General features: G+C 34.0%; 1 protein-coding gene across 1 annotated transcript; it reads left to right on the forward strand.

Annotated features, from left to right (window-relative positions):
- Positions 1–72: 72 nt before the first annotated feature.
- Positions 73–6,401, forward strand: LOC103088164 (fucose-1-phosphate guanylyltransferase). Its single transcript, XM_007451282.1, has 4 exons — positions 73–154; positions 1,486–1,653; positions 2,816–2,908; positions 4,945–6,401. Exons 1-4 carry the CDS (start codon positions 73–75, stop codon positions 6,399–6,401), a joined length of 1,800 nt encoding a protein of 599 aa, XP_007451344.1.
- Positions 6,402–11,967: the final 5,566 nt, after the last annotated feature.

Below are 11,967 nucleotides of genomic sequence, written 5' to 3' on the forward strand. Positions count from 1 at the left end.
CCAGGGCGCATGCGTGCGGTCCTGGGCTGTGGGATCGCTGGAAGTCCTTGGCGGTGTTGGGGAAAGTGAGCTATGGCAGCTACGAGTGCCCTTACAGGCGTATCTTTGCGAGAAGCCACCCAGCGAAGGTTGCGGAGGTTTTCAGAGCTTAGAGGTACCAAAGGAGGAACCCTGGCTCTCCCCGGCAATGGACAGGGAGGGCGCTTTACGTGCTGGGGTATTTGCTGGAGTACCACTTCCTTTTACTAATCACTTGCGGGCCTAGGACGCTGGCCCAGGCGCAGTTAATGTACCTCTTGAGTTTTTTTATTCTTCTCTCACTCTCCTTTCTTTACGTCATGCTTGTTGCTTTCTTTAAGTTTATTCCCAGTTGCGTATATATATATATATACATATATATATGAGGAGGAATGAGAAGACAGCTATTAGCCTGACTATAGTGAAGCTATAAATCCAAGTTATTCGTTTGATTAGCTCATTAGCAAAAATTATTTTAAATAAACCTAAAAGATCTAAAGCATAGTGATTTGACTCTTACAAATCCGATTTTAGCTTTCTTCCACTCCCTACCTACTTCAATTTGTTCCATGATGTGAACGCTTACTAAGTGAAAAGCGAAACAACACGGTGGAATTATGGATTAAAAATTAAACGGGGTAACTTTGTATCAAAATTTTTTTTAAAGGACTATGCCACTTGTCATTTCCTGTACAACTATCTAATTGGTCATATTTTTGTTGACGTTACTGCTTTAAAAATACAGAAAGTAATACTTGGATTACAGTAAGATGTTCAGGACTATTAGATTCTAGCTGACTAGAATTTGTTAACTAATAAAAACCCTATTTGTCTTGTTTATCAATAAAGAAGAGCTTCCAACTGTCAGCCAAAAGTTCAGTCTCTTATTGAGTTCATCAGGGAGCTGGGAACTTTTCTGTTATCCAGAATTTGGTGTCATTCTCCAGTAACCTTTGTAAACTTGCATGGCTCATTTTAAGGCGATTAAAAAGTAAAGTGCCCACATTTATGAACACCAACATTGTAGCAATGGGTCCTTGGATTTAATCTTTCTTAGCCAACAAACATTAAGTGGTCCCTGTATGTGAAAACTGATTTTCAAAACTGGAGATTAACTTATTCCTTTGTCTCCTCTCTTTATTTAAGAATTGAGCTCATCTTTAGCAAGTCGAAAGTACTTCTCTTAATCAAGAAACATTACAACTCTCAGAAAATCTAAATAAATGGGACTGTAGACCATAAAAGGAGCAAGTAATCTAAAAGGAAAAAAAAAGTAGAATTTGTGAACAATCCTCATGAGAACTATTTTGAATCCTACTAGCTGACCACTCATTATTCCCTAATTCTCAAAAGCAGAAGATACATTTTTGAAGATACTATTACCTCTTTTTTCCTTCTTTCCAAATAGGTAAACCTGTAACAGCTAGAGAATTCTGATAATATTTATCACTTTCTTCTTACACATAGGCAAACCTGTGGCAGCTGGAGAATTCTGGGACATTGTTGCAATAACAGCAGCTGATGATAAACAGGAACTTGCATATAAGCAACAGCTGTCAGAAAAGCTGAAAAAAAAGGAGTTACCTCTTGGAGTTCAATATCATGTTTTTGTTGATCCTGCTGGAGCCAAAATTGGTACACATTTATGGTCAGATTTATATCATAAATTGTGGGCAGAATAATCACTGAAGAAAAGCTTTCCTGTGGCTTACAGTTTATACTGTGTGTCTTACCACCTATAGTCTTTACAAACTTTAAAATTTTTATGTAAGTTCACTATTTTTTAAGAAAGATAAAAGGCATGGCAACTGTTTTTACACATTGTGGACTTACCATGAAAAACTTCCAGAATGTTATGTTACTTAAAAGAGAATTTTATTAGTCTTAATAAAATTTACTCAGATGGTGAATATTCTTTTGGACCTTATCAGTAGGGCTCTTAAGGTCCCTCTGAACTACACAATTTGTTCAGAAACTTACATGAAGAGATAAAATCAGGAAAAATAAATATTTGGCCTCTTGGGACCACAATGCAGAATGCGAAAGAGCACAGTCTAATGGCATAATTAGCATAGATGTTTACTTTTAAAAACCAGTTTGTCCACTTTGCCTTTTGACCTTACCTTGCAAATAAAAATACATGCTATTTTCTTGGGGGTCATTTTCCATGTGATACTTGTGATACTGAAGCTCACTGATACCAGAGTTATGGTATCTGTATCTGATACTAGCATGTCCTAATTAGCCAGTGTTTTAATCCTCATAAATATGTGGTCAGTACTTTTCTGATTCCCATGTTTGAATGAGATTCAGGCACAAAATGTTAAATAACTTGCCCATAGTAACTAGTAAGTGGAAGTTACATTTAAGATGTTTTTTAGGAAAACAGGTTCTATAAAACTTTTTAGAAAGTAAATCTAACACATATATATGCTCATATGGGAGAATTATTTTAATGGGTTTTACAGTTCATAACTCCAAGTGAATGTGTAAACTTACAGTCTTATAGTGTTGCAGATTGCTTAATTTATCATTTCTTTCTTTATACTACTATTTTCAGGAGAAGATTAACTCAACTTTTATTACCAAGGGCTCATCTCTGGGTTTTATTACTAATTATTTAATTGCTAAGAAATGTGTATTTAATTTGATTGTTCTGCCTATACCTTTGCTCTCTGCCTGGTTAATTGTAGCCAAAGGTCATATCCTCAAAGTTATAACACTTAAATTTACTGTAATAACAAAGTTTTTGTAACTTTCTGTGAAATAAATTGAGCTTTTTAACTTTATTTTCAAGGAAATGGAGGATCGACACTTTGTGCCCTTCGATGTTTGGAAAAGCTTTATGGAGATGAATGGAATTCTTTTACCATCCTATTAATTCACTCTGGTAATGTTACACTTTACTAATTTACGTTTTCTTTTAGTATATTACCTTTTATATCTAAGGGGCTTTTTTCTCCCTTACTAATATTATCCCCTCTTTTTTTTTTCTTTTGTCTTTGAAGTTATACTGCTTTGGAAACAAATATTTTATGCTTTCCTTGATATTTTTAGGTTGTAAGTAGCATAATATTTTTCACAAAATTTAACCTTAAAATTGTAGATCACATACATCCTCAACTTTTCATGTATTGTTTTTGGTATACATATCAAAAATTATTTTTCTAAGATAGAACTCATCAAAATATGAACATTTCTTGACAATGCTTTAGAAAGGATTCTTGCTGCAGGGGAGAGGCTGGTTTAGTACTGTGATTACCAGACTTTACACAAAACCTGTTAACACATTTTTATCTAGTTATTGGTGGCCAAAGTCCATAATCCTTAGGAGTTTAAAAACAAAAAGAAAAGGTGGTGACAGAACATGGAGTTGACAAGAAAGTATAAAAGAGGGAAAATCACACACCAAAAAAAGGAACAGAAGGGTAGGAAAGAAGTAATCTCAGAATATAATTTTTTAAAGTGGACAGATTTGGTTGTATGAAAATTTGGGTTATATGAAAGAAACCTCTGTTATTTTTCCTCTGTGTACTGAAGGCTGGTGAAACTTTGTCATGGACTTGTACCAGTTCAGGAACAGATATTTTAGAGCCACTCATCTACATGGTTACCAAGGCACTTTTCATTTTTTAGGATTCATGTACGGAACAGTGATTCTTTTTAAAGATGATATCAATTAAAGCATCCAAGTTCTGATTTTAAAACTAACTGAAAAAGTAAAAGAAAAATTCAAATTTACAGTTTTATTCCAGAACGAGTATTATTATTACTAATTTAGTAAAAATTAAGTTAGACACCAGAAAATATATATTAATACAATTGATCCTTGAAAATATATAATAATGCATTGATCTGTGAGTGGTGCTGACCCTCACACAGTCTAAAATCTGCATGTAACTTCATAGTTGGTCTTCTGTATAGGCAGTTCCACTCTCCATAGCCACAGTTTCTCATCAGGGATTCAACCAATGTCGGGTCATATAGTCTTACAGTATTTATTGAAAAAAATCCTCATATAAGTGGACTGGTAGAGTTCAAACCCTTATTGTTCAAGTGTAATTAAAAGTAGGTAATTCTTACAATGCTGAACTTTACTGTTGGTTAGTATTTGGAAAATGCAAAAGAAAGTATTAGCTCTCATTGGTTGAATGATGTACTGTGTAGTAAGTGCTTTACATGTATTGTTGATCTCATAAAACATGATAAAGCAAGTATTTACATCTGCTGATTTAGTGTTAAGTCCAAAGATAAACAATTAAAAAGTGGTGAACCAGAATTTGAACGCATTTTTGTGTGACTTTTTCTACTATGCCTGTCACTATAATTAGTTACGTAAAAATGATGTAAGCTATTTAATGTACTTAAGCGAACACACTTTTCAAGGAATTAAGTCATAAGGCTCATCTTAGAGGGAAAAACCTTTTAAAATTAAAAACAAATATACATTGTAAAATGCTTTTAAAGAAATGCATCTTTACTTCCTTTAAGTGAGGAAACACATTCCATCTGGAAATTACTCTTTAATGGATAATTATGTATATTAGTTTTTTATGACATTTTTCCCCATGAAGTGGATTTTTAATGTAGGTGTTTAAACATGGTTGAAATTTATTGTGTGAAATGTAGATATAAGGTCATATTTTAGCTCATTGTCCTTTTTACTTGTTATCCAGTTGAGTTAAAACAATTCATAGTCTGTAAAGCATATTACAGTTCTTTCCTAATCTAGAACTGCATTATAGCAAATCTCTACAGAATTGCTCTGTGAATTTATAATCTGGAATTTATTATTCTTTCCTGGGATACAGTAATATATTGTATATTTTAAATATCTTTAGAGATATTTTGAGTTGTAACTGATGCTCCTGGGTTTTTAAATCTTATAAACATTTTAAAACAGTTATTTTGTTTAATTTTATATAGGTGGCTACAGTCAACGCCTTCCAAATGCAAGTGCTCTGGGGAAAATTTTCACTGCTTTACCTTTTGGTAGCCCCATTTATCAGATGTTGGAATTAAAACTAGCCATGTACATTGATTTCCCCTCACATATGAATCCTGGGATTCTGGTTACCTGTGCAGATGATATTGAACTTTATACTACTGGAGAATCTGAGTATATTAGGTTTGACAAACCTGGCTTTACTGCTTTAGCTCATCCTTCTAGTTTGACTGTAGGTACAACACATGGAGTATTTGTCTTAGAACCTTTTAACTCTTTAGAACATAGAGACCTCGAGTACAGAAGTTGCCATCGTTTCCTTCATAAGCCCAGCATAGAAAAGATGTATCAGTTTGATGCTGTGTGTAGACCTAGAAATTTTTTTCAACAAAACTTTGCTGGGGGTGACATACCCTCTCTTAAATTAGACCCTGAGTATGTCTACACAGACAGCCTATTTTACATGGATCATAAAACAGCGAAAAAGTTACTTGCTTTTTATGAAAAAATAGGTACACTGAACTGTGAAATAGATGCCTATGGAGACTTTCTGCAGGCTTTGGGACCTGGAGCAACTGTGGAATATACCAGAAACACATCAAATGTTACTAAAGAAGAGTCAGAGCTGGTAGACATGAGGCAAAGAATATTTCATCTTCTTAGAGGAACATCACTAAATGTTGTTGTTCTTAATAACTCCAAATTTTATCACATCGGAACAACTGAAGAATATTTGTTTCATTTTACTTCTGATAGCAATTTGAAGTCAGAGCTTGGCTTACAGTCCATAGCTTTTAGCATCTTTCCAGCAATACCAGAATGCTCTAGCAACAAATCCTGTATCATTCAGAGTATATTGGATTCAAGAAGTTCTGTGGCACCTGGCTCAGTTGTAGAGTATTCCAGATTGGGGCCTGATGTTTCAGTGGGGGAAAATTGCATTATTAGTGGTTCTTATATCATAACAACTGCCGTCCTGTCTGCACATTCTTTTGTGTGTTCCTTAAGCTTGAAGATGAATAGACACTTAAAGTATTCAACTATGGCATGTGGAGTGCAAGACAACTTGAAAAAGAATGTTAAAACATTGTCAGATATAAAGTTACTTCAATTCTTTGGAGTCTGTTTCCTGTCATGCTTAGACATTTGGAATCTCAAAGTTACAGAGGAGCTGTTCTCTGGAAACAAGACATGTTTGAGTTTGTGGAATGCTCGTATTTTCCCAGTTTGTTCTTCTTTGAGTGATTCAGTTACAACATCCCTAAAGATGTTAAATGCTGTACAGAACAAGTCAGCATTCAGCCTGAATAAATATAAGCTGTTGTCCATTGAAGAAATGCTTTTCTACAAAGATGTGGAAGACATGATAACTTATAGGGAGCAAATTTTTCTAGAAATTACTTTGAATAGAAAACAGTCTGATTTAGAGACATCTTAAATATTGTATACTCTGCCTTTCTTGATCAAGATTGTAGATGCAGGAATTTTCTGTAGGCTTGTTTTTTAATTGAAGTGAATTAATGAAAATTATATTAACATGCTTGCTGTAGCATAAAATTAATAACAAAAGTATAAATAAACCATTTTTAGATGAAAGAATAGCTTAAGGATGTAAGTTCAGAAAATTGATTTTTTAAAATATTTATCACTATTTAAATTTTTCTTTTATAAAGATGGACTTGTGGAACATTATTTTGTTCACAAAATACTATAATTGTTTTAAAGGTAATTTTCTAAATATACCTTTAGAATTTTTTCATCTTATTTTGGGCTTCAGTTCCAGTGAAGTTCTGTGTGTTCATTGGCAGTTCTCTCCTCAAGTGCATTAGACCTATTCTGATGAACTAATAAAAATGTCATACTGTAGGGTCTTCAAAGCACTGTAGGAATACTGTAGAAGTACTTTTCCAGAAACAAATCCATGGCTAACAGAGTCAAATTAAATGAATGCTTAAAATATTGTGATAGTCTTAATTAATAAATAAGTATTAATAGATATAAACCATTCTGAAATTGATGATAAAAATCTATATGACTTATCAGCAACCCTCAGTTATGATATTTATGTATATTTTTTTCAAGTTTCTTCCCAAGGAGTAAATAAAGATATATGGTAGCCATTGCTTAGCATTTACTGATTTACTTGCAGAGATTTCAGAGGATGTTATGTGTTTGTCACTCATTAAAAGTTCAATGCTGTATTTCTAATCTAATTAATCTAAGGTGTCATCAGTTATTAAGAATCACCATTATTTTATGTTCCACTGAAAAAGAGAAAACACTACCAATAAAATATGCAATGCTTTTCTTGTTACTTGAAGTTTTTATTTATTGGAAATCTTTTTTAAAAGCACTTAAATATAGATTTATGTCATTTAACCCTTTTGCAAGTACATGTAGAGGAACAAAAAAGTGAAATATTAAGATACAGTCAAGACTTTTCTGAAGCTTCACATCTAGAGTCAAACTTTTCTAAAGCAGTTTTCAACTCAAGAGTGGTTGATATCCGTGTGCTATCTTCTAATACCATCTAGTACCATTTTCTGTGCTATCAAAGGTATTGATAAAGCTGCATATTCTACAAGTGCCACCACCACACTGATGCCTGGATTTACCTTCAAGCTATGGACACCAGATACCTGTTCTGCAAGTGGATGCTGATGCTTTATTACTTTACAGAGTTGTTTCACTTTTACCTGAGTTTAATCACGTCCCTAGAATGTAGTTCTATTTAAATCAGTGAGAGGTTTCTGACGAATTGGTGGTCACCACGTTAATCATATTCCTGCACAATGTATGGATTCTAGTTGCTTTGAAATGTTATCTGTTCCAAAGAATTTGGCAGTGTCTCTTTCCTTGATATGCATTGCTTGGTGTGTAGTACCACACATGTATCACCAGCAGTGTATCTAACTCAACCAATGTGATAATCACATACATGAATAAGTAATAAATTGGACATTTTCTCTTGATTTATCATTTTTATTTCATAAAATCACAGCCCTTAAATCGTATACTTTCAAGGTTTGTGAAGGACAGCTACAATTTGTAACTAAATATATTCTGTAAACTTATTGATGAGTTAATAATTAACAATGATCAAGAAGGCATGGAAAAAAACGCAACTTTTGATATTTATCTCCCTTGGGCACTTGTCTCACAAACTAAACAAAACAGAAATAAAGAATGTGCATTAATGCATACTAAGTGGGAATAAAGCTTTGAAAATCCAAGTTATATGCTGCTAAAAATCACAAAAAATTGATGGAATGAATCCAGAATTAGTTCTCACAAGCTGTGATGATCCACTCATCTTCTGAGGCTAAGCAATACTACCTATGTTATATAAAGATTACCAGATTTAGCACAGAGCCAAAATCAAAACTTGCCTGCTGCAAGATATATGTATAGCTATCACAGCTGGTAACTGGTGTGCTACACATGCCATTCACATACACCATAATGCCCTTTGGACTTGAGCAACCTGGAGACCCAGAATTTAGGAAACTTGTAGTCTAGCAGAATTAAAATAGAAAGAAATAACTAAGAAAAAAATATTAATTTGTTCAAAATTGTCTAAGGGATTTCAGGTGTTCTTTTTGTTGTTTAGCTGAATGAAACACAAGTCTTCATCTATGTCTATAACTAAATTATTATTAATAAAGAAAAGACCTTTTTAAAGGTACTTGAAAGTTACCTTTATAAATTCACTTAGTGCAGGAGAAATAATTCAAGCTACCATTAGCTGCTTAGTTTAACTTAAATCTTTTGTGCCTATAAAATATGTTTAGACAAAGCTAATTTCTATTGTGGTTAAGAAACACAACTTTAGTTGTTTATACCTACTGAAATTGTATTATTAATACTCTTTGTACTGAACTTTGTCACAAGTCACTAACATTCTCCTTCCCTTCAATACCAGTGTGCTAAACTCCAACATGCTAGTGTTTGTGTTCCCATTTGTCTGTATTCATAAAAATTTTGGACTAGTTTATTTGTTTTGGTTTTTTTGGTTTGTTTGTTTATTTGTTTTTAGACTTTTTTTGTTTATTTTTATTTAGACTTGCCAGTTTGGCTGTTCTATAATAGACCACAATTTGGGATCAGGTTGAAAATTGGAATAAAGGATCTAACTAAAAAATGGGCAGAGGATATGAATAGACATTTTTCTTTGCTTCTGGAGCTTTGGCCTGAAGGGCAGGCTTCAGGTTTATCACACATCCAGTGGCCTACCAAGCTGCTCTCAAGGAACATAGGCTATGTACACCATCTTGGTGCTCTTCCACTGCCTTGCCCCAGCTCATTGGAATCTCCCAGGAAAGAGCTTGTTCACTTGTCTGGAGCCCTGATTTTTGCAACTGCTGCATAGGGGACACCTCCAGATTACCTGTCTCTGGTGGCCAGTAGGGCTTGGGCTTGTGGTCCCACAGGACAGTGTATATTTGCATACTCTTGAAAGCTGCTGCATGAAGGTCTGGCTTCCAGTCAGCCTGAATCTAGGTACTGATATCCTCCCCTTTGGAACATTGACAGGTTTGGAGCATCCTTATCTACTAGCAGCTATTAAAAATATAATAGCTGCTTGGACAAGCACAAAGGTTTGAGGGACAATCAAGAGCTGGGGTGGGTTGAATGACAAGGTTCACCTCCTACATGAGATCACTCCTTCAAGACAGAGTGAGGTGGTTGTTTCATCTACTGTATAGAAACCAACAGAGTGTTAAGCAAAATGAGAAGTAAAAAAATATGAAGAATATGCTCCAAATGAAAGAATAAGATAAAACCTCATGAAATTACCTTTAAACAGAGATAAGTAATTTACCTGATAAAGGGTTCAAAGTAATGGTCACAAAGATGCTCACTGAATTTGGGAGATATAATGACATATACATGTCAGTGTAACAAAGAGCTGGTTCTTTAAAAAAAATAAAGCTAACAAATATTTAGCTAGACTCACCAAGAAAAAAGACAAAGGGCTTAAATAAGTACAATTAGAAATGAAAGAGATGTTACAACTGATGCCACAAAAATACAAAGGAGTATAAAAGACTACTGTGAACAATTCAACGTCCACAAATTGGACAAGCCAGAAGAAATGGATAAATTCCTAGAAACACAACTTTCCACAACTGAATCATGAAGAAATAGAAAACCTGAAGAGACCAATTACTAGTAAGGAGATTGAGTCAGTAATTTCAAAACTCTCTACAAACAAAAGTCCAGAACCAGACTGTTTCACTGGTGAATTCAACCAAACGTTCAACAAAGTTAATACAAGAGCTTCTCAAACTCTACCAAAAAGTAGAACAGGAAAGAACACTTCCAAATTCATTTTATGGAGCCATTATTAAGCTGATACCAAAACCAGTCAAAGACACCATAAAAAAGGAAAATTACAGGCTAATATCCCTGATAAACATAGATGTAAAAATCCTCAACAAAATATTAGCAAACTGAATTCAATAATATATTAAAAGGATCCTACACCATGATCAAGTGAGATTTATTCCAGGGATGCAAGGATGGATTGACATCTGCAAATCAGTCAACATGATATACCACATTAACAAAAATGAAGGATGAAAATCATATGATTACCTCCATAGATGTAGAAAAATCATTTGACAAAATTCAACATCCATTTATGGTAAAAACTCTCAATGAAATAGGTATAGAGGAACTGCACCTCCATATAATAAAGGCCATGTATGAAAAGCCCACAGCTAACATCAAATTCAGAGGTTAAAAGCTGAAAACCTTTTCTCTAACTTCAACGAGAAGACAAGGATACCCACTCTTGTCACTTTTATTCAACATAGTTTTGGAAGTCCTAACCAGAGCAGTTAGGCAAGAAAAAGAAATAAAAGACATACAAATTGGAAAGGAAGAAGTAAAATTATCACTATTGAAGTTGGCATGATACTATATATAGAGAACCCTAAAGACTCCACAAAATAAACTGTTACAACTAATAAAAAAAAATTAGTAAATTTGCAGGATACAAAATCAGTACACAAAAATACGTTGCCTTTCTATATACTAATGAGAAACTATCAGAGAAATTAAGAAAACAATTTCACTTACAGTTGCATCAAAAAGAATAAAATACCTAGGATTAAATTTAACAAAGGAGATGAAAGATCTGTATATTGAAAATTATAAGACATTAATGAAAAAGTTTAAGAAGACAAATAAATGGAAAGATTCTATGCTCATGGACTGGAAAAATTAATATTGTTAAATGCGCATCCTACCTAAAGCAGTCTACGGATTCAGTGCACTCCCTGTCAAAACTCCAATGGCATTTTTCACAGAAATAGAACAATCCTAAAATTTGCATGGAACCACAGAAGATCCCTAATAGCCAAAGCAAGCTCGAGAAAAAAGAACAGAGCTGGAGGCATCACACTCCTTGATTTAAAACTGTATTATAAATCTATAGTAATTCGAACAGCATTTTATTGGCATAAAACCCACCACATAAATATACAATAGAGAGCCCAGAAATAAAACCACATGTATATGTTTGATTAATTTATGGTAATGGAACCAAGAGTATACAGTGGGAAAAGAACCACCTCTTCAATAAATGGTGTTGGAAAAACTAGACAGCAACATGCAAAAGAATGAAACTTCTCCATTATCGTGTGCCATACACAAAAATGAACTCAAAATGGATTAAAGACTTGAAGTATTGGGTTGGCCAAAATGTTATTCAGTTTCTTCTGTAAGATGGCTCTAGTAGTGCTTAACTGTCTTTAACTTCATTTGAAACAATTTTGTTAGATTGTATTGTGACAGCTCTCATATCATCATGCATTAAAAAAAACAAAAACCTTATCAAAATTGGTAAATTTTTGTGTAGCCTTTTTTTTTTTTTTCGGTACGCGGGCCTCTCACTGTTGTGGCCTCTCCAGTTGCGGAGCACAAGCTCCAGACGTGCAGGCTCAGTGGCCATGGCTCACGGGCCTAGCCACTCCACGGCATGTGGGATCTTCCCGGAC

The sequence above is a fragment of the Lipotes vexillifer genome, unplaced genomic scaffold, assembly GCF_000442215.2.
Source record: "Lipotes vexillifer unplaced genomic scaffold, Lipotes_vexillifer_v1.1 C27597802, whole genome shotgun sequence".
Taxonomy (NCBI): domain Eukaryota; kingdom Metazoa; phylum Chordata; class Mammalia; order Artiodactyla; family Lipotidae; genus Lipotes; species Lipotes vexillifer.